At 40.1% G+C, this 24354-nt stretch overlaps 1 protein-coding gene across 1 annotated transcript in view; it reads right to left on the bottom strand.

Moving 5' to 3' along the window:
• ADAMTS12 (ADAM metallopeptidase with thrombospondin type 1 motif 12) overlaps window positions 1-24354 on the bottom strand; it is a 216923-nt gene that overhangs the window by 66843 nt on the left and 125726 nt on the right. Inside the window, exons 4-10 of the mRNA XM_060761364.2 lie at window positions 20234-20430; window positions 16938-17021; window positions 15775-15899; window positions 13342-13491; window positions 10624-10767; window positions 7051-7195; window positions 697-789 (exon numbers count right to left, since the gene is read on the bottom strand). Of these exons, the coding sequence (XP_060617347.2) occupies window positions 697-789; window positions 7051-7195; window positions 10624-10767; window positions 13342-13491; window positions 15775-15899; window positions 16938-17021; window positions 20234-20430 (938 nt within the window). The remainder of the gene's footprint in view (window positions 1-696; window positions 790-7050; window positions 7196-10623; window positions 10768-13341; window positions 13492-15774; window positions 15900-16937; window positions 17022-20233; window positions 20431-24354) is intronic.

Below are 24354 nucleotides of genomic sequence, written 5' to 3'. Positions count from 1 at the left end.
ATGTTTAATTCATTGGTTGAGCAGAGGCAACAATCTGAATACCTTTCAACTGTTTGGATTGATTAGATTTCTGCTGTCCTACTTTTTCATCTGCTTTTAAAATGTTTTCTCCTCCTTCCACGTTCCCTCTTTGACCTGAATTGTTCTTTGCACTAAATTAAACTTTACGCTAAATTAATGCAGCAGGAGACAGAAAAGGGAGGGAGTTAGAATCTTGCTTTTCCAATAATTCATTGATTGAATAGAAGATGTACTTTTCCCAAAGTGGGACCCAAGTCAACTTCCAAATTAACTTTTTAAAACATTCACAATAAAACTGCAGAACAATTAAAACCACATAAAAGTAAAAACAACAACAACAACAATTAAATCAAGTTTTAAAAAGAATAAATATCACCAGAAAAAAGTTATCCTTCTTCTATGTTAAAAGCCTGCTGGAACAGAATTATGGTATGAAGACAACTTTAGGAAAGTGTCAGATAGGGTCGGTCTTTTAGATTAATATCACAGTGAAACATTACTCTAAGAGAATGTGACTGAATACAAAGTTCAGCATCAGAAAAGTCAACAGATATTTCAGGGGATATCTTAGTGTTGGATTTTTGTTCTTTTGAGCTCTTGGAGCACCAGTAACACAAATCATATAAGCCACATTTTCTGTCCTTATCTCTTACTAAGACAGAAGTCCATAGTCACCTTATTCTCCCCGCATCTTGTTCCATCTGCTGCAGCATCCAGTTTGGAACGACAGGAGCCTTTCACAAAACACCACAAGGTCTGGCATATATTCTGCAAAAACAACCACATTTATTTATTTATTTATTTATTTATCTATCTATCTATTGTATCAGAAGTAACCAAAGGGTACAGTTGTAATGTATTTAAAAAGCACAAAGTTTAAAAACTTGACATTATACTAAATGTCCTTTGACCAGTAGCTGGCCACTTGGAGTGCCTCTGCTATTGTTATAAGGAGGTCCTCTATTACGCATTTGGCAGGGCTCAGATTGCATTTTAATAGGTGGTCTGTGGTTTGCTCTTCTCCACGCTCGCATGCTGTGGACTCCACTTTGTGGCCCCATTTCTTGAGGCTGGCTCTGCATCTCATGGTGCCAGAGTGCAGTCTGTTCAGCACCTTCCAAGTTGCCAAGTCCTGCTTTGTGCCCAGGGGGTGTCTCTCATTGGATATCAGACATGGCTTGTGACTCCAGGTTTTAGCATGCCACTTTTGGACTCTTGCTTGCTGAGGTGTTCTTGCAAGTATCCCTGTAGTTCTTAGATAACTATTTCTTGATTTGAGGTGTTGTCGTGCTGGCTGATAGCCGAACAGAGGCAGAAGCAACCAAAACAAGCACATCAAACAGTGTTTAAAAACAATTGCGATTTAAGGAACAGTGAGAAATTTCTCACTGAGTGGTATCTCTGCTTGAGACTTCCCCATGAAACCTGATTCCACAGTTCAATTGGATCACTTTTTTAAAAGTAAGGTACAGAATAACCTTGTACTGATTCCATCTAAACATTATGAAGAACTTCCTGAGCATAAAAGCTGTTCAACAGTGGAATATGCTGCTTTGAATGGTGGTGGAGTCTCCTTTTCTGGAGGTCTTTAAGCAGAAGCTGGGTGGCCATCTGTTGGGAGTGCTTTCACAGCTAAAGTGGATTGGACTGGATGGCCCTTGGGGGTCTCTTTCAACTCTGTGATTCTATGAAGGATATTTATAACATTATGCACAATGCAGAAGAATGTTAATTAATTCATGATTTAATGAATTAACGGCTGTCAAGTGTTGTTGATCAGCATGACTACATTTGAAAGAACATTTTCTTTACCTAAAACAATGTCATTCATTCTCATCATTTCCTGGGAGACAGGAAGTGGCTAAACGTCCCTTCACGCCAAGGAATAAATATGTCCCTCTGTGGCACCAGGTCTGAAGAGTGACTCACAGCAATGTGTACTTCATTAGTGGAAAGCAAACATTCCTCCCTTATTTAAACCTCTTAGAATTGAGGCAGATGGAGCCAGAGTTGAGTTCTGGCATTAGCATGTATTTGCCTTTGAAGATACAGAAAAATAAGCATCCTTTTTCTGAAAGTAATTTTTTTGCAAAGTACGCTTTTTTTGTTCTTATTTCAGGCCTGTAAGCTGACACAGCTCCCAACCACTTCGGCATAATAAACAGAGATATGGCATGGGATGAGTATCAGCTGAGAATACGATGAAATGGCAAGGAGTGACTGCTAGCGCGGTAGTTTAGTTTCACTTCAATTATTTTTTTGAAAGGTATATTGTCAAGGGTTTACATGGTCAAAAGGTTTGGTACACTTCTTTATTCCCTTTTTCTGTATTCCAAGTGCTCCACTGCATTTCAATTGCTGTAAAGTAGCATTTTCAAACTTTAAGTCTTTCAGCACTGACTTTTCTACCATACTGACTCATGAGGTTTCAGCCTGAACTCCATATCCTCTACAGAAAAAAGGATCCCAGAGTGTTGTGAGTAAATAAACTTAGATATGTTTGCACTAGTGGTATTCCCTCCCATTCCTCAAATACATAGGATATTTACTTTACACTTTATGGCTGTTGTTTTTTTTGTGAAGTCTTGGCTCTGCCTTTTCCTCTCCTCTGCTTTAGTTCCCCCGTTTAGGTTTTCCCAATAGTGTAGACACCTTCCTTTGTATTAGTGTTTGGTGGAGCATTAAAAAAAAACTCCTAGAGCTGTGGTTCTCAACCTGGGGTCCCCAGATGTTTTTGGCCTTCAACTCTCAGAAATCCTAACAGCTGGTAAACTGGCTGGGATTTCTGGGAGTTGTAGGCCAAAAACATTTGGGGACCCCAGGTTGAGAACCACTGCCCTAGAGGCTAGCGTTAGTTGATCTATTCAATTTTCCTGTATAGAGCTCTTTTGCTGGACTCCTCTTTTTCTGCAGCAGAGTGATTTAGAGGCTTGGGCATTGTCTGGTAATCCTAGGCCTGAGCAATCCAAAACAGGCATCATTAGCACCTGCATTCAGCAGTATTCTTATACCACCAATCCTAGAGACGGCAGAAGCTTTTGACCAGCTGAAGCTTCACAAGAAAGAAGATTGAGACAGCTTATAAGCAACAGCTTGTAAACCATCGCTTTGCACCAGTGGCAGAAGACTCCAGAGAGATGACTGCAGCCAGCAAAATCTCCTTTTGTAATGTATTGTTTTAAGTTACTTTATAATAGTCCTGGGTGGAATTAATGCTTTATTCCTCTTGTTTGCAGTAAACTCATTTGGTTATCTTTTCACCTTGCCTAAAGTGCCTCTGTGTTAAAGGGTCTTAATCTTAACAGAAGGTATACAGATAGCCCCTGAGTAAAGCCAGACACTATAGTTTTCTCAAAGGCTCAGGTGTGCCATCATAGTTTTCCTGTGCTGCATTTTTTTTACTTTGCTGCCAAAGATTACAGGTGTCTTTCACAATTCACCCTGAAATGTGATAGGTCAGGCTGAGACAGAGTGACTGGTCCTAGGTTTGTTTCATTATTCAATGGAAATTAGAACAGGGATCTCCCAAGTCTCAGTCCCGCACTCAAACCAGTATACTAGGTTACATCTACCGTTCTGATGATTTCTTAGGATTTTATTCCCCACAACACTTTGGAAAATATAAATCTTATGACCAGCCTCTCCTTGTTGGAGCATTTGAAAATTATAAAGCAACATTTATATGTGTCTCAATGGTTCTGGCCCAAGGAAAATATAGGACTTCCACACTGAACCATGCTGCCATACACCAAAGATCTCCTTTGTGTGAACACATAAACAGAAAAGGCAATTCATACACAGAGCCATGTCCATCTAAGCTGCAAATCAAACCTGTTTTAACTAAAAAGGTACATAAAAGGCTCTGGTGCTTTTCAGTTTCACCATATTTGCCATCAAACATGCTATTTCACAGATGTTGCTCTTCTGTGATGTGAAAATGCCAACAAACACATCCAATTTTTATTTGTTTTGCTTTGTACTTCCATTTGTTCTCATTGTTAAAGACCTAAATTATTCCATAACTCATTAGGGGCCTCCATGTTCTTTTCATCATCGCTTAACCGTATCCATATTTGGTTCAGTACTCACTTTTACCATCTTTCTCTCCATCATCCCACCCATCAACACACTGGCTACTGTTTTCTTTCATAATTCATTTTGCTGCTCTGTGTTGTCAGTTGCCATCAAGTCACCTTAAATTTATGGAGCCATGTTGGCGCAATGGGTTAAACCCTTGTACTTGCTGAACTGCTGACCAGAAGGTTGGCAGTTCGAACCCACAAGAAGGGGTGAGCTCCTGCCTGTCAGTTCCAGCTTCCCATGTGGGGAGGGACATGAGAAAAGGATGGTAAAAAATCTGAACATCCTGTGGGCAACATCTTTGCAGACAGCCAATTCTTTCACACCAGAAGCAACTTGCAGTTTCTCAAGTTGCTTCTGACACAATGAAAAAAACCCTTGAATTTATGGTGACCTTATGAATGAAGGATCTCCAAATCACCCTTATATCAACTGTCTTGCTCAGCTCTAGCAAACTTTAGAACTGTGACTTCCTTGGCTGAATCTATCCATTGGGAATGCAGTCTACCACCTTCTGTCTTAGAATCATAGAGACCCCAAGGGCCATCTTTCCAATTCCCTGAATACACAACCAAAGCACTCCCGACAGATGGTTATCCAGCCTCTGTCAGGCATCACTGTCAAGCACCTTAGCAAGCGTATTTTTCTCCTAATAAGTCTTGTTTTCTCATGAGATTTCCAGCAGTGCAGCAGTCTTGGTTTAGTCATCTTGGCTTCTAAAGGGAGTTTAGGATTAATTAGCTGTACTGCTCATTTATTCATCTTTTTGGCAGTCAATGGTATCTGCAAACTCTTTTCCAGCAAGACATTTCAAATGAGTTGATTTTCTTCTCAGCTTTGTTCACTGCCCAAACTTTCACAACCAGACTGAAAAATTGGAAATATGATGGCATGGGCAATCTTGACTTTAGTATTCAATTATCTATTTACTCAAATCTAATGCTCGCCTCTTTTTTTGGTTAAATTACTTTGCCAAAATTAAGATGCACATTAGATTTGCATAATATGTTAATCTTATTGCTGAGCCAAAGCAAAAGTGGAGGCTGCTTCAGAAGCACCTGGAGCTCCTATTTGAGGGATGTAATCGCCAATTTCAGAGTCATGGCTCAATGCTGTGCAATCCTGGGATTTGTAGTTTGGTGAGGCATCAGAATTCTTTGGCAAAGAAGGCCTTGTAAAACTACAGCCCCCATGACTCCATAGTATTAAGCCATGGCAGTTTAAGTGGATTCATTCTACATAATATATGCAACACAAGGTTTTCTTTTCAATCGCTGGAAGTTTTGGTGCTCTAACACTTTTGTTTTTAAAGACGGAATGATAAGCATGCAGCAACTGAAATGGGAAAAGTACAAAGAGTGAACTTTTTGCTGCTGTACATTATATTCAGCAGAAATACTTTTTTGGTGTCAGAGTTTTGAAAATTGAGTTGCGCATTAGATTCAATGGTGCATTAGACTCGAGTATTTATGATAACTTTATAATTGAGGACCATGTTTAGTTCTTTCAGAGATGCTCACTTCAAAGTCCTTATATTCTTCTATTTTCTTGACTTCATTATCCATTCTGATTTATGACTGAGCCAAGATTTGAATGTTTTTAACTATTTCTGCCATTTCCTGACCATTGTCTATGTAGCTGCTATTCTCCTGCATTGGGAAAGACGGGAGACTGGCAACTGATCATTTGAAAAAATATGGCTGCCCCTAGAGACTACTTTCCTCCATGGAACAATACAATATTCAAGTCTTCTGAGGAAAGGAAGTACCTGAAATCAACTCCAGTGTTTAATTCACTTGAATTTTACCTTTTTTTTTGTCGTGTCAGGAGCGACTTGAGAAACTGCAAGTTGCTTCTGGTGTGAGAGAATTGGCCATCTGCAAGGACATTGCCCAGGGGACGCCAGGATGATTTTGATGTTTTTATCATCCTTGTGGGAGGCTTCTCTCATGTCCCCATATGATGAGCTGGAGCTTATAGAGGGAGCTCATCCACACATAATTATAGTACCAGCAGGAATATGAAAATGAACTGACTCAATGCCCAACATCTCCTGGTCCTATCATGTCCCAAGTGAGTTTGCATAAAGGTACGGAATCTGTTTTCACACTCTAACTTCCATAATCCCTGGCCATTGGCAATGCTGGTGAAGCTCATGGGAGCAAGAATCCATCAGCAAATTCTTCACTCCTATATATTTATTGTATCAGAAGCTAATCGAAGGTACAGTTGCAATGTATTTAAAAACAAAAGAAAAAAGAAAAAAGAAAAAAGAAAAAGTAAAAACACAAAGTTTTAAAACATAGTATTATACTAAATATCTGTATCAGAAGCGAACTGAGGGTACAGATATAGTGTATTTAAAAAACACAAAGTTTAAAAAACTTGTCATTATACTAAATGTCCTTTGACCAGTATCTGGCCACTTGGAGTGCCTCTGTATTGCTATAAAAAGGTCCTCCATTGTGCATGTGGCAGGGCTCAGACTGCATTGTAGTAGGTGGTTTGTGGTTTGTTCTTCTCCACATTCACATGTTGTGGACTCCACTTTTGGCCCATTTCTTAAGGTTGTCTCTGCATCTTGTAGTGCCAGAGCGCAGTCTTTTCAGTGCCTTCCTAGTCACTCTCATCTGGTATCAGCCACTGATTGAGATGCTGGGTTTTACCCTGCCACTTTTGGACTCTTGTTTGCTGAGGTGTTCCTGCAGGTATCTCTGTAGATCTTAGAAAATTATTTCTTGATTTAAGGTGCTGGAGTGCTAGCTGATATCTGAACAGGGGATGCACGGTAGATGATTTAACATGGGAAGTTTCTGATCTCTGTATTTCTTCTGGAGGGCTGAATTTCCCCTCATTTGAATATAGTTATTCAGTTAGAATGCAGAAGATGAATTACATTATCACAAATAAAAAATTGAGGTGCAAGGGAGGGATAAACAGTGAACTTACATCTACTTGATCACAGAAGGTTGCATTGGGTCCATACTGCAACTGGCATTGGTGATGGACATCATACAGCACTCCAGGTGCGATGAAAGGTGGCTTTAGGTCTTTCTTCTTTGGAACATCATCCAGGCAGAAGCCCCATCCTCGGCTGTATTTGAGAGATGAGATTGAATGTTAGCAGTTTTGAAGTTCTTGACTAAAAACAGCAACACCCACCTCTTTTAAAAATGACAGCAATAGCGAAACAGCCTTTATCTCATGATTTGAGAAAAGTCAGAAATGACAACTATTTTCTCATTTTCAATGCCAACAGTGGGAGAAAAACAGAAAAATGAGCAGAGGAGAAAATTCCTCATTCTGAGAATGCTGTCTATATTTGGTTGATTTGATAGAAAGAGTACATACAATTGTGTGTAGGAGGTGAAAATGCTGGTCTATTGAGCGCTAATCCTTTTCAACACTATCTTTCCTGAAAGTATCCGCTAACAAGATGATTCAGAAAATGAAGACAATTAGTTGTTTGAAATATATGACATATGAAGGAATGCTGAAGGAACTAAACATGCTTATCTTAGGGAAAAGATAATCAGCTATTTTTAGAGAGCTTGGACCAATTGCTACAAAACAGTGACAGAACACAGTCCCCAAAACAAGTTACTCTGCATAAGGGATGGGTGAGAATTCTGTTTCCGTTCACTTTTGATAAGAATTTGCCAACATCTGCAGATTGCTTCATATCTATGATGGAAAGAATTTGAGATCAAAGCCATGTCAATATGGGAGAAACCAAAACGAACAGATTCATCCAACTAAAAGATACTTCTTTCATCACAACTGAGACAGTAGACCTGTTTGGGTGGTACAGGAAAGGCTATGTAGGAAATGTAGCTTTGCCCATCAAAAAGGAAGAAGAAATGGCTGAGTGACTCTGGGATAATTTCTAGAGGAAACAGACACAGCTGTTTCCCATCTTGCATTTGAGGAGATTGCCTAGATTGAACTAATGGTAGGGTTGGTTCCAGGGACACGGTGAAGACATAAATCTATTCCTCAGCCCTCATAAGAGACTCTGGGAAACTGTAAACCAAAATGATAACTTTCCCAGACTCTGCAATATATATTTGTGAATGGTGTACAAGAAATGGAGAGAAAATTATTTTCATTCCCATCTTGAAATATTAAAATGAGAGTTACTAAATGACACTGATGATTGGGAAGACTAAATATGATTAGTTTCCTGAAGGATAGGTCTATCAGTGGATATTCGACAGAGTGGCCAAGCAGCAACTTTAAATTTAGAGGCAGTTTCCATATGAATAAGACTTGGCAGGAAGCAAACAATGAAGGGGTGTTGTATTTAAGTCCTACATGCCAACACTGAAAATCTGATGCTTTTCATAGGCTTTAATGTGGCTTGGCTTACTCACTAGAGCAGTGGTTCTCAACCTTCCTAATGCTACGACCCCTTAATACAGTTCCTCATGTTGTGGTGACCCCCAACCATAAAATTATTTTTGTTGCTACTTCATAACTGTAATTTTGCTACTGTTGCGAATTGCAATGTAACTATCCAATATGCAGGATGTATTTTTATTCACTGGACCAAATTTGCCAAAAATACCCCATACGCCCACATTTGAATACTGCTGAGGGTGGGGGAGGGGGGATTGATTTTGTCAATTGGGAGTGGTAATTGCTGGGATTTATAGTTAACCTACAATCAAAGAGCATTTTGAACTCCACCAATAATGGAATTGAACCAATCTTGGCACACAGAACTCCCATGACCAATAGAAAATACTGAAGAGTTTTGTGGACATTGACCTTGAATTTTGGAGCTGTAGTTCACTTACATCCAGACAGCACTGTGGACTCAAATAATGATGGATCTGGATCAAACTTGGCACCAATACTTAATATGCCCAAATGTGAACATTGGTGGATTTGGGGGAAAATAGATTGCTGGGATTTATAGTTCACCTACAATCAAAGAGCATTCCAAACCCAACTAATGCAAGAATTGGGCTAAACTTCCCACACAGAACCCCCAAGACCAAGAGAAAATACAGTGTTTTCTGATGGTCTTTGCCAATCCCTTCTACACCCCCTCGCAACCCCTCCAGGGGTCCCGACCCACAGGTTGAGAAACTCTGCACTAGAGGTATAAAGCAGCAGAGATCCTGGAGGGGATTTTCCCTACTCCGTACTGCTATTAATAATACTAAACATAAACGGTAATTGTTTTTCCTCTACAGGTTGAACATTCCTTATCCAGAAAACCTTCAAAAACTAAAATCTTTTGCTACTAATTCTATCTTTACTCCTCTGTGTTTGTCCTTCAGATTCTCAGTCTCTCTCTAGCCTTGATTTTTGTGAGGTTGGAGAGAGACAGAGAATTTGAGATGAATGAGCAGAAGTGCCACAGCCGCTGCCCAGAAGGTGAAAATGGGTTGCTGGCAGCAAAAAGAGAGAAACTGAGGATGCAAGAGACAAACAAGCAGGAAGGCCACAATCCACTGCCTTGAAAGCGGATGGCTGGTTGCAAAAAAATTGCTTCCCACCATTTCACAGATTCTCAGTCTCTCTCCAGCTTCACATCTCATACACAACACAATGTGCAAAGAAAGGAGATGTGAGGCTGGAGACATGCACAAAGGGTACTGAAATGGCATGTGTGCAAGTTGGAACTGCCATCAATGACAGGTTCACTTTAAGTAAAATTATTTATTTTATAATTTACAACATTTCCACCTTGCCCTTCTCAACCCCCAAGGGGGGAGGGGCAGACTCAGAGAGGCTAAGACTGGCAACAATTTGATGCCACAATGTCACAATGAACAACAATACAAAAACCATAAATATACAATACACACACACACACACACACACACACATAACATTAGTTATACAACCATATAGCAGTTTCCATTATTATAATAATCATATGGTCCAGTTCAGTGTCCAAAGTGCCATTATGTCTGCTAGCCAAAGGCCTGGTTCCACAACCATGATTTCAGTTCTTTCCTAAAGGAAATGAGGGAGGATGCTGATCTAATCTCACTGGGGAGCGTGTTCCACAAGCAGGGGGATCACCACCGAAAAGGCCCTGTCCCTCATCCCCACCAGGCGCGTTTGCGCTTGGGGGTTGCATAACATAAAAGGGGAAATATTTATCTTAGGTTTTGTTCTCATTTCTAAGCTACCTCATTATGTATATCCAGATACAAGTATTCCAAAATCCAAAAAAGTCTGAATGCTTCTGGTTCTAAGCATGTTGTTTAGAGTAATCCCAACCCATAATGTTTAGTCTTGCACAAAGAATGTAGTAGTCTATCACAAAGAATGTACTATCATATAATCTATTGTCAACCATCAGCAAAATTCTTTCCATCACAGAAAAAAGCTATGGCAGACTTAGTGTAATAGTACAATATCAAAGCATTAGAGTCACAAGGCAAAGCAACTTGCATTATCCATTCCGCAGTTGGCAATCTATTCCCAAAGATCGCTCAGAGCTTATGAAAAAGACCAGCTCAAAAACAGTGAGGCAATGGCAAAGCAACCAAACAGGCTCACTCTAGGAAGCGTGTGATGTATTCTTTGCTGCAGCGAGACCAAGTAAGAGGAGTGGGGTCATATTGCAGCTGGCGGGACATGATGTATGGGCGTCTCCCCACCGGCTCACAGTCATTTTCTTTTCCATCATGCTGGATACCAAAACTAAGAAAGAAACAAACCAGAAAAGACACTGTCAGGAACGTTTATGAAGATGGAATATAAAAATCATTGTCCTCCAAATAACCTATAGCATTGCAAAAAAAAATCTACAGAGAATTTTTATCAATTCATGTCCAGAATGTGGAGGAGATTCATGGCAGTATCTCTCAGAGTTTGATAGTCATTTTTAAAGACCATTCTGCTGTTTTGTGCCTGCAGGTCATTTCCAACTTGTGGTGCCACATTTCAGCACTGGATTATGACTCCGGAGACCAGGGTTTGATTCCCAGCTTGGCCAAGGAAACCCACTGAGTGACTCTGGTAAGTCACATACTCTCAGCCCCAGAAAACCCTGTGATAGGTTTGCCTTGGAGGTGCCATAAGTCAGAAATCAACTTGTAGGTCCATAACAACAAAAGTGACTCTCTCATGGGATATTCTCAGCAATTTTCTTCCAGATGGAATCTGCTATTTTTTCCTCTGAAGCTAAGAGTGCCTGACTTGCCTATGTTCACCCAGTGGATTTCTATAGTATTTGAAATCTGACCTCCTGGAGTCTTCATCCAACGTTCACACTACAGCAAAATGCTGATTCTCTTTATAGATTAGCTCCCAGAATCTCTCAGCCAAAATGGTCATTGGCTATGTTGGCTATTATTATTATTATTATTATTATTATTATTATTATTATTATTATGATGTTTATTTATACCCCACTTTTCCTCTCCACAAGGAGACTCAAAGTTGCTTCTGGAAGGGGTCTGATGGAGAAATCTATGAAAGAAGTCAACAGGTTTGGTTCTAATTTTACAATACTAAAAGAAGTGCCATCCAACTAGAGTCCCATCTCCAAAACACCTACCAGAAAAGAGAGAAATAAGGAGTTGTATTACTCCTTAGAAGCCAAGAGTATATTGATGAAAGAAACAAAGGCAGAGATGGTATAACATTAATGTTTACAGTTTTGTTTACATCTTTACTTCTAGTACAAACAAAACAGACAAATAAAACACTAATCTATACAAATGTATTAATGCATTTTAATAGTTTATGCTTTGAGTGGTTTTAATATGAGGTTTAATTGCTTTTTAACTTTCCTATACTATGATTTTTTTAAAACTATATTCCTTTTATAGGCCCTTGAGTCCTATGGGACTGGGGGAAAGGCAGGTTATAAACATCCAAGTAAACAAATAACAATATAAGAAAGCACACATTTTTCTATATGGAAATAAAAAAACATGAGGACATTATACTAATCTAAAACATATAAAAGGATGGAAAGCAAGTAATCCATAAGCTCTCTTTTTTGCAAAAATGTAAGAAAAGCAACACACACAATTTTGAAGTGATTAAAAATAAGAGAGAAAACAAGAATGGGCAAAGTGTGGTCCTTCAGATAGTGCTGGACTGCATCTCCCATCAAAGGCCACGTAAGCCATTTTAAGGAGTGCGCAGAGGTGCAATCCGGCAATATATCTGGTGAGTGCTCACTGCTGAAGTAAAACCCTCCTCCTGCAAAACTTTAGTCTTAAATACAAGAAAAAACTCCAAGCATATTAGACTCATGTCTAAGTTTCTCTCATTTTGCACTGAATTACGATGAAGTACTAGTCTCTTTATTGCCACTGAAACAGCATGTGGCTCTTTTCTCTCTCCAAAGAAAGAATATTTAATTGCAGCCATTTCAGTAACAGTTAGCATTGTGACGTAACACCCTTATGTTCACCAAAGCTAGAAAAGAGAAGCCATAATTACCCCACCTAAAAAGCAAATTCTTTCAGGCTTTGCATCTGCTCAATTGTCACCCTGCAGCTATTCTACCTGCCCAAGGAACTGATAATTACACACACCTGAGTTGTTCCTCTTTTCTCCTTTCCTCTTCCCAGCTCTCTTTCCTTTTGTATCTTATCTGTTTTGATTGCAAACCTGAGAGCAGGCACCACATGGGCTTTCTGTATAGACACCTAAGTCACTCTCTATATGACTTCCCAATTGTACAACAAGATACAGTTCGCCCTCCACATGCATGGTTAGGAGCCCCCAGTGGCATAATGGGTTAAACTAACTGACTACTAACCGAAAGGTACAGTTTGGGAAGCAGGGTAAGCTCCCATCTGTCAGCTCCAGCTTCTCATGCAGGAACATGAGAGAAGCCTCCCAATGGGTGGTAAAACATCCTAGTGCCCCCTGGGCAATATCCTTTGCAGACAGTCAGTCCTCTCACACCAGAAATAACTTGCTGTTTCTCAAGATGCTCCTGACACACACAAAAAATCCATGGATTCTGAATCCATGGATTTAACCAAGTGAGGCTCAAAAACATTCAGAAACAAATTCCATTTTTTAATTTCGTTGTGCATCAAGCACTAAGTTGATGTGTAGACATATCCCTCTGAAGCCTCCAACCATTTATTAATTTCATATAATTTACTATGACATTATATATAACAGGAGATGAGCATCCACAAATTTTGGTATTAACAAGGGAGTCCTGGAACCAAACCCCAAGCAAATATCGAGAGCCCATGATATAGATATTTTATAAATTAGCAAAGGTCACCGGTGCTTTCATACCTATGCCCCAGTTCATGTGCAATTGTGAATGCCAAGGGCAGCCCAGAGTCCTCATTGATGTTACAGCTGCGATGAGGTTGACACATTCCAGAGAGATGGGATAAGCCCAGGGTTTCACATGGACGATTCATGCCGGCACAAATGTCTTTTCTGAAAATACAGCAAAAAGGCTTGAGACACAAAGAGCAATGTCCAATAGTGATTCAATGCCTATTCACCGCTTAATTCAGAATCCCATCTGTTCAATGGCACTTAATCTGAGATAAGCAGTGCTCAACTATCAACACTGTTGGATACTTGCCAAAGCTTGCATGTCAGCAAGAGCTACACTACTTTCCCTTCTAACTCTTTCTTGATGGTTTCACTCTTTCAGGCTAGGGGATTCTGGGAATTGTAGTCCAAAAAGGTGATCCTCCCAGCTCTGATTTGTTTTTGAACTTCTTTTAAGTAATTTATGACCTGTGGTGAGCCTAAAACAAACTTATGAAAGGATTTTCACAGCAAGAGTTCCCTGGTGGCGCAGTGGGTTAAACCCCTGTGCTGGCAGGACTGAAGACCAACAGGTCACAGGTTTGAATCCGGGGAGAGGCGGATGAGCTCCCTCTATCAGCTCCAGCTCCTCATATGGGGACATGAGAGAAGCCACCCACAAGGATGATAAAAACATCAAATCATCTGGGCGTCCCCTGGGTAACGTCCTTGCAGACGGCCAATTCTCTCACACCAGAAGCGACTTGCAGTTTCTCAAGTCGCTCCTGACACGACAAAAAAACAAAACCCAAAAAAAACAAACAAATAAAAACAGCAAGAGTTATTCAGAGAGGGTTTACCATTGACTTCTTCTGGAGCTGAGAGAGTGTGACTTAGCCAAGGTCAAGTCACACTCAAAGTCTAGTTTCCCATCACTTTAGTTGTATACTTCACCTACAAATACTACACTAGCTTTCAGTTTGTAATTGTTTTTTTTACCTACACACTAAACTGTTCTTTTTCTCCTGCAGAAAACTGTATGTGTACAAAATCACAGAGCAATCAAACACAGTTGTTTTATTGTCACTGAAATATTAATATAAACTCTTAGTACCAAACATATGGGATAATAATGGCGCTGATACTATTCATACAAGAGTATGAATTGAATAAGCCAACAGTAAATATCCAGCCCCGGCTTCCTATGTGGGATACTCAGATTTTCATTGTATTCAGAAACTGAATCACAATTTTCTAAATCAGAAATAAACCACTGTGGCATTGTCTAAAGAAAAAACAGCCAACAAGACAAAGCAAAGGAAAAGCAAGAACTGGCACAACCGAGTCACAGATTTCTGATTATTACGGCAGCATTCAAAAGCCTGCAATTATCATTAACAAGTGCTGCAAGCAGAAGTCACAAGCAATAAAAGCCCTGTAATTTTGTAGCAAAAGGACATTAACAAAAAGAACCAAAAATATTTGCTGTTACATTTGTTTTGTTTAGGAAAGAGATGTGGAGCAGGGGGAGGAATTGTTTCCAAAACCATTCCTGTAACTTTGTTTTGCTGTGTTTAAAAAAAGGATTGTAGCGGAAAATAGAGGTCTAAATATCATAAACACACCAGATGCTTGGATGCTAAGCAGAGCCAGTTCTATTGGATGGGAGGCCGAGAAATGAATAACAGGTGGTATTTGGCTATATTTTTAAAAGAAGGATCTAAAAGCCTGGGGTCTAAAAACCTGGAGGACCAAATTTGGGGACATTGCTTTATTCAACTAAACTAGTGGTTCTCAAGTTTTTTTTAAACCAGGAGCCACTTGACCAGGGACCACTCTCCAACATTAGTGTCAAAAGGGTTATGAATCAGTTTTTGGTCAGCTTTAGATTTGGTTTGGTTATTTGGGGTGCTGATTCAGAAAATTGCATTGGATAGACCACATCAGCTCTAGGTTCTGATACAGAACATATCCCATCCAATAGTGGTCATCTGCTTGCCCACAGAAAACCATATTTAATAAGCCTTGGCAGTATAAGAGGGTTTTGCAAGACCAGTTGCTCTCGTTGCAACGATGTAGTAATGGTGAGGCCGCTGACCATATTTTAGTTCTTGTGGACCACTGATGGTCGACCGACCACAGGTTGGGAACCACTGAACTTAACTAATCAATATATTATATGAAAACAAGTGGAAAACGTGCACATTACAAAGCAGATTCTCTGAAAGAAAATTTGGGAAGCAAGGCTTCACACCACCAGGTTGCTGTTGATTCCACCCAGAAACTTAGCTTTCACTTTCTCTCCTCTCTGTCTCCTTTAATCAGCCAACTGCACAACTTTACTTTCTCCTCAACCAGAGAATTGTTGGCTACTTAATGTGCTAATAGGTATCTCGTTCAATAGGCTGAAAGATCCCCATCCTTCAGTTCTCCTCAACCTGACCCTTTACTGGAATGTCATACCTGGTAAGAAGCACGGCCACATCGTGATGGAGTGGGTTGTTATCTGTCTTGGGGTTTATACTCTTCTGCCATTTGCAGAAGCTGGCTAATGTCTTATCTGCATGGTGAACTATTTTCAGCCCTTGCTGAAAAAAGAAAAAGAAAAATATCATTATACTGCCAGTATGCTAACAACGTCAGCTGTAATAATTATACCGTGTATTATAATTGAGCCTGCTGGAGTAATTTAGCTTTAACAAATGATGCTTTTGCCAGGAGAAAAAGGCATCATTTTAATTGCTGCTTACCAAGTAAAAATAAAACCTTAATCACTGATGTAGTTATGTGAAATTTCATGGTTATACAACTGATTGGGTAGTGGGCTAAATCCTTGAGGTCAGTCATCCAGCAGTGGTCAATCAGCTTCCCATTCAAAGGTCCAAGGACAGGGAATGGAAAAGAAGGGAAGGAAGGAAAAAGAATTGTCCTATATATTCATGTATAAGTCTAGAAATGTTAGTAAAAGAATCAGCCCTCCAAAACCTGGGTTGATTTATCATGTCTCCATGTCAATACTGCACCTTAACTAATATAAAAAAAGAACCACCCCCTTCTCTGAGGAGAGTGGAAAAAGGTGAGTGCTTAATACATCTAGGTGAAGTGACTGGCTTGACCTTGAAGGAGCTGGGGGTGACCATGGCCGACAGGGAGCTCTGGCGTGAACTGGTCCATGAGATCACAAAGAGTTGGAACCGAGTGAATGAATAAACAACAACAGCAAATACGTCTGAGGAGAAGCTAAAAGAAGCACTGATTTCCTCTATTTTGTCTTCCATAGCATTGCTTCTTGCATTTTTAAGTGGTGATGGTGGTCAGGATGGATGACTTCAGTATTGATGCTTTCCCTTCGCCAAGGAATGACCCTCAACTTATGTCACATATCCATATGTCACATCAAAATCTGTAAGTTTAGGCCAAAAACCTCTCCTCAACCTGTATGAGGTTAACTTATACATGAGTAAATGTTTGTGCTGGTAGTGTCCCTTCAAAAAAAAAGCTGTGTTTTCTTAAAATACATTTGCATGGCTAAAGAGTCATTTATTTGGTTTCCTTCATCTTTCTCCAATAACCTGTCCTCCTTTGGTGGCACAATCAAATGGGTGTATAAATGATGGAAATCTTACCTCTTCTTCCTCAAGAAGAATAAGACGAACCAGCACAATATGGATCGCGTTGCCAATGCTTGGATCATGGAACAAACCTGCCACCTGGGCCAAGGCAGATAGTATGAAGTTAATGGACTCCTCTTCCATATATGTTCTCTCTCCCCCACTCCAATACAACTATGATGATTTACTCATGACAATTTGCTCCCAACTGTGAGAGAAGTAATGTTGAACACAGTGAAAGCCATCCACTGCATGCCTATCAACCTCCTCCCAGTAGACTCAAATCAAGAGAAGGTTTCATGAGAACTTTTCTTCCAGCAAGAACAAAACCTCTGGGCAGCTAAACCAGGAAATCCCAAATGGATGCCCCCCTCCCCTCTCCCCCGGGAGAGGCTCTGCCTCCAGGGGCAAACCAAAAATGGCAACTTGGAAGTCTTTGAACAGACACAGAAGTGGAGTGGGCAGATCAAAAAAACATCCTGGCTAGAAGAATCCTCCACCTTGTGCAACTGTGGAGCAGAACAAACAACTCAGCATCTGTATTTTTGCCACAATGCTCTGCATCATGCATAGAGGAAGAACTGTGTAAAGCTGCAAACAATGTGGTCGTTGTTGTTCGGTTTTGATCTAAATTTATTTAGCTGCTTGTGTTCCCTCTATTTTATCAGTTTTATACTTGTTTATATACTTGTTTATTTATGCAATGTTTTGACACAAAATACCATAAATAAACTCCCAACAACATATCCTCAAAGTTTCTGACATTTTGCCTGAAATCCGAGATCTTCAGCAAAGACTCTGTTGCACGATTTGAACACTTGAGAGGTTAGGAGACTGGGTATATGTGACAAGGTTTTCTCTGTAGCATCACCGTAAATTAGGTCCTGACCATATGAGCTGTTCAGCAGTGGAACTCTCTGCCCCCGAGTGTGGTGGAGGCTCCTTCTTTGGAGGCTTTTAAACATAGGCTGGATGACCATTTGGGTGTGCTTTGAATGCACGAGGTCTCTTCCAACTTTATAATTCTATGAAAATCTCATTAATACTTCAATTACTACTCTAAGTCACTTTGGAGATCTTGGTGGGCTGAAAGGAGATAGACAACTGCAGTTAGCCCTCCATATTTGTGGGTTTAACTTTTGCAGATTTCATTATTTGTGGAGTTTACTAAAATTTTGGTCTAAGAATTTATAGGTTCCCCAGTGTAATTCAATGGGCAGCTTTCTTCTGAAGTTGACTATAACATAACTATGGAAGATCTAGAAATTTTGTTTGTGGGCCTCTCTAGGTCCTCTAGTGCTATTCAATTGGTATACTTCTTGCCCAAGTGCAGTCAAAATATAGAGTTCATTATTATCTGTCAGAGGCATTGTAACATAATCCGAGTGAATATGGGGTCAAACTGTGCTAAATATGTTTCACGATCTGAGTCCATTTGCAGGTCTGTTCGTCCAACCACCTTAACATACGACATCTTTGGAAAAACATTTTGCATTGTTTTGCATCACCTGCTCTCATAGTTCAGGATAATCTGTTACACTGTGGTTGAAGTATGTGTTTAAGAAATTGAGGGTATTGTTACATCAGCTTCCTCAATTCTCGGATATATTTGACCTCAACTTCCACCATTCTCAGACAATATATTCATTAGGCATGCAATCAGTGGGTGATGGAACCTATAGTCCCACACATCTGGATAATGTGAGTTTGAGGAGGGTTTAAATAAACAATGTTAAATGCAAAGGGGTCCAGACTTGTCAGATGTGAAAACTCTTTTTTAACTACATTCAAGTTGGGGTGTTTTTTGTTTTTGTTTTATAACAACCCTAAGCTGGCCCTCTCATGAAGGGTTTTATGAGCAAGATTTATTTGGGGGTTTGAGGATTGCCACTGCCTTCCTCTGAGACTACATTTCCTTTATGGTAAAGTTGCACTTCCAGGGAAATAACCTTGGTTTGCTATTTTCAAACAGAAATTCTGTTTTGTCTTGTCAGGAACCTTTACTTATAAAGAATTCATAACACATTCTTAAATTACTTTATAACAAAGTGCTGCAGAAGGTAGTGAAGACATGGGAAGAACTTTCTGTTCTTGTTATCAATCTAGATTATACAATTTGAGTGCGAATTCACCGTTGTGCTTTGCCAGTTGCTTCATCCATAGATTATGTCCAAAAATGCCCTGGGGTACACTTCAGTAAGTGATTTATTCATTTATTTGTTGGCTCATAATATTTTGCAAGCATTAACTATACACTGATTATTTATTTACCACAATAAGGGCACAACAGTGAAGCATGAAAACAATTTGAAAGTTCAGACTACTTTAAAAAGTGCAGATTTGGAGGAAATCAATCAGGCTGCAAATGATTTTATTATGTCTTAGCACAGGACTGCAAGTACTATTGGTAGTATTCATAAGGCCTCTAAAGAGAGGAAAGTGGTATCACTTGGGGGTTGGGAGAGGAGGTAGACTGCACTGGGTCACACCATTAGAGGGGGTGACACCCAAATTACTCTCTTGCACAGAGGAGATGCCCTCCCTTGCTCTCCACTGGCTTCTGATGACAAGTGTAGGCAGCAACTGAGGGGTCTTGCCCTCTTCTCTTTTTCCTTCTCTGTTCATAACCCAGCTCAGCTCCTGCTCATATGGCATCAATGGTCTTTAATTGATTTGTGACAGGGTTGCTTTGGGGCAAATAAGGCAATAGTAGACCATTGATTGGAGTGCCAGGTCCAGTGAGGGTACTGATTTCCTGGAACTGCACAGGCCTCTAAACACCAGAGGCTGCCTTACACACTTGGTGACACCATTGAGAAGGAATAACTCAAAACAGAGAAAGTAATTTCCCATGTTCTCCCACAAGGGACACATTCTACATTGTTGAGGGATAGAAGAGGGCCTTTTCAGTAGACCATAGTCCTCAGAGACATAGAATAATAGAAGCATTGAGTTGGAAGAGAACACAAGGGTTATCCAGTCCAACCCTCTGCAATGCAGGAAGATCCAATGAAAGCATCCTGACAGCTGGCCAACCAGCTTCTGCTTATAAAACTCCAGAAAAGGAGACTCCACCACGTACTGAGCTCTTGCCATCAGGAAGATGGTCTATTTGACTCCATTGCTCTGCATGTGGTCTTGAGAGCAGGAAAAAAGGCAGCTTGCCCACTCTTCAATGTGACATACTTTCAGATATGGCTATCATGCCCCTTCTCAACCTTCTCTAGCTAAACATACCTAGAACCACAAGGTACTCCTCATTAGTGTTATGGAGTACAGAATCAGGAGAAAAATGGAAACATATTACATACCATATTTATGATAGTGAGAATATAGGATTCCACATTCTCACTTCCATGATACTCAATCATCTTGCTGTCAGCCACCACAAGAGTCTCCACCCAGCGTTCTCTGCTCACAGAGCGGCGCGAAGCTGCCTTCGTCACCAAGTGGTTTCTTTCCCATTTCTCTCTTCGAAGCTGTTGTTGTTTGAAAAAGGTCAAAGTTTCTGAAACGGGAGGCACATCATATGCACTTTAATTCATGTGACGGGGTCATTATGGAAATTAAGTGACACATTCACCTTATCCATGCTCCGCAATATTTCACAGATGAAATCCATGACACGTGAAATGAAGATGAACTGAAAACAGGAAGGACTTGAGTAAAGAAAATTTGAAATGGAGAAGGGAGCAGTTGTGCTAAAATAAAATGGGATTGTTGTTTTACTTGAATGTTAAAGAATTTTCTGTGGGAATGTGAATGGATTTTCCTCTTATAAAGAAATAAGACAGTTTTCTTGGAGCTAAGCCACCTGTGTGGTGATCAAAACAAAGAAGTGGGGAGGAGAAGGAATGGGAGTTCTGCTTTAACTTTTAATCATGCAATTGCTGTAATTCCACAGTAGATTTATTGAAAGACTGTCAAAAGCTACAAGAGAACAAGACCTGCACTAGAATGATGCCATCACAAATATATCCCAATGCACTCCATCCTTTGGCAAGGTCTGGGGGCTGTTCTCAGTCCTGAATTCACACTATTCTTGAAATAGCAAAGGTAAAGGTTTCCCCTGACATTAAGTCTGGATAGTGGTACTCATCTCTATTTCTAAGCTGAAGAGCCAGTGTTGTCCATAGACATCGCCTAGGTCATGTGGCCTGCATGGAGGACTGCTACCTTCCCACAGAAGTGGTGCATATTGATCTACTCACACTTGAATGTTTTCGAACAGCTAGGTTGGCAGAATCTGGGCCAACCTTTGAACTGCCAAGCTTTCAGTCAGCAAGTTCAGCAGCTCAGCAGTTTAACCTGCTGTGCCACCAGGAGACCCTCTTGAAATAATCCCAGTGATTTTAATTAAAAAACAGTTGAAACATAGCCCACTACACAAGAGGTACAATACAACCTTCATCCCCATTGGCATTCTTTCACTAAAGAAGATTCAATGGACAGCTTGTTACATGGAAATTCTTTAATGATCTTGAAGGCAACACTGAAACATCAAATATTTCCTAGTGTATTCTTTATGTCCTTATCAGGCTTCAATAAGCTCTGTGTATTATTAGAAAGGCACAATATTGCAGCCTTCTTTATATCTTCCTAGGCCTTGACTTTTGTTCTTATATTGTATAAAACTTTTATTGTTTTGCAGTTATGGAATTTTTCATTGCTTTATTTCTTATTGAAAGCTCTCCAAACTTTAATAACACCAGTAAACAAAAGGGATGTTGTGCATCAAAGTGTCTCAGACCAGGTTTGAATTGTATTGTTTGACTTGTTTTTTGCTGTTGGGTTTCCATTTTCCTATCAAACACTCAAAACATATCTCCAACACATGCCCAAACACTGCTGTATGATTATGTGTTGCATTGGGATTGTTATCCTGCAAATACTACCAGCAACGAAATATTAAGATATGGGTAATACTCCTGTTTACATTTTCTTCTTTCTTACCCTCTTGGACAATTCTCCACATTTTATTATTATGTTCCTCCTCTCCCCATCCCAAGACTATCCTATGAGCAATTGTTTAGGAAGATGTTTTCCTTTACATTTCCCCAGAAATACTCCCCCACCCCTATTTTTGCATACTTTCATGATGGTAATATCTGAATATGGAAAAATGAGAGTTGTAACAAAACTGAGAGTTGCAGTAGTGCAATTTCACTATTTCATCCATGTCCAACTCCTTGATACTCCTTTCTATTTCCCTCTCCCGACCACAGCAATTATTCAGTTATAGAATCATAGAATTATAAAATCATAGAGGTGGAAGAGACCTCATGGACCATCCAGTCCACCCCCCTGCCAAGAAACAGGGAAATTGCATTAAAAGCACCCTGACAGATGGCCATCCAGCCTCTGTTTAAAAGCCTCCAAAGAAGGAGCATCCACCACACTCCAGAGCAGAGAATTCCACTGCTAAACAGCTCTCACAGTCCAGAAGTTCTTCCTAATGTTCAGTTTGAATCTCCTTTCTTGTAGTTTGAAGCCATTGTTCCATGTCACAAGTTTGCTCCCTCCTCCCTATGACTTCCTCTCACATATTTATACATGGCTATCATGTCTCCTTTCAGCCTTCTCTTCTTCAGGCTAAAATGCCCAGCTCTTTAAGCCACTCCTCATAGGGCTTGTTTTCCAGACCCTTGATCATTTTAGTTGCCCTCCTCTGGACACATTCCAGCGTGTTAACATCTCCCTTCAACTGTGGTGCCCAGAATTGGACATAGTATTCCAGGTGTCCAAGGCAGAATAGAGGGGTAGCATGACTTCCCTGAATCTAGACACTATACTCCTATTGATGCAGGCCAAAATCCCATTGGCTTTTTTTTTTTTTGCTGCTGCATCACATTGTTGGCTCATGTTTAACTTGTTGTCCATGAGGACTCCAAGATCTTTATCACATGTACTGCTCTCGAGCCAGGCGTCCCCCATTTTGTATCTTTGCATTTCATTGTTTCTGCCTAAGTGGAGTATCTTGCATTTGTCCCTGTTGAACTTCATTTTGTTAGTTTGGGCCAATCATCTCTCTAATCTGTGAAGATCATTTTGAATTCTGTTCCTGGAGTATTGGCTCTCCCTCCCAATTTGGTGTCATCTGCAAACTTGATGATCATGTCTTCTAACCCTTCATCTAAGTCATTAATAAAGATGTTGAACAGGACCGGGCCCAGGACGGAACCCTGTGGCACTCGTCACTTCTTTCCAGGATGAAGAGGAAGCATTGGTGAGCACCCGTTGGGTTCATTCATTTAACCATTTACAGATCCACCTAACCATAGTTTTGTCTAGCCCACATTTGACTAGTTTGTTTGCCAAAAGGTCATGGGGGACCTTGTCGAAGGCTTACTAAAATTCAGATACGCTACAGCCATGCCATTCCTGCATCTACCCAGCTTGTAACTTTATCGAAAAAAGAGATCAGATTCGTCTGGAATGACTTCTTTTTGTTAAATCTGTATTGACTATTAGTGATGATCACATTTGTTTCTAAGTTATCTCTGAACATACTCAGTTCTTGTAGAAAATAATTTGGGTTTTACACACACAGGAGGATTCCCCACCTCTACAGCTTGAGCATCCTTGTAGTAAAATGGTATCTAGGCAAGTCAACTTATGATGACCATAACATGAATGTATCATGTATATTTGCAAAACATTTTTAGAGAGGTGTCAACTCTGCCTCCTCATCAGTAGCATATGGACACATCTGAAATTGCTTCCATGTCCTCCAAGCCTGCTGATGAATTACTTGTATATATGGTGCTGCTCAGGTTGTTCAGGTTACATATGGTAAGAGAAAGAGAAAGATCAGTTTCCCCAATTGCTACTAATTTTGGACTTCTGTTGACATTTTCTGCACTTATGCCAATATTGGGTTTCTTGTTTGGAAATTAAGAGATTTTTTTGTAGAAACGATTGTTCTCTGATGAAGATGAAATAATGGGGAGCAATCCTTCCCATTTAGGGAGATGAGACAAAGAATACACAGTACAGCCTGGGTGCTTTGCCTTTAACACAATAAGTGGATGCAGAAACAGAGTGAGACTGAACACCATAGTAGCACTGCAACAGAGAAAAATTGAGGAAATTGGATACATTCACAGAATCCCTGGAGAGTATTCAAAAGGCACAGCAACTACTTAATTAAGCCTTGCAAACTGCAGCAAGCTGCTGTTCTTTACTAGGCAAGCTGGAAACTTTTACAGACAGCGCTTTCTTCTTACCCAGAGCTAAGTCCACCAAAACTGGAGAAATGGCACTTTCCTCTTTCCTGTGGAAATGACCAACAAAAACTGGGCGCTTAGGATCATGTCTGCTTTTGTAAGCTCTAGTTCTCAGGTTTAGTCCTGAAATCTCAGGGAATTAAGTGCCACTGATTTGATGACCTTATCTATCAGTTGCTAAATTTGGGAATTGATAAAGGTAAAAG

The sequence above is a fragment of the Anolis sagrei genome, chromosome 2, assembly GCF_037176765.1.
Source record: "Anolis sagrei isolate rAnoSag1 chromosome 2, rAnoSag1.mat, whole genome shotgun sequence".
In the NCBI taxonomy this organism is placed as follows: domain Eukaryota; kingdom Metazoa; phylum Chordata; class Lepidosauria; order Squamata; family Dactyloidae; genus Anolis; species Anolis sagrei.
Note: the sequence above shows the minus strand (reverse complement) of the source record. Positions and strands in the feature narration are given on the sequence as shown.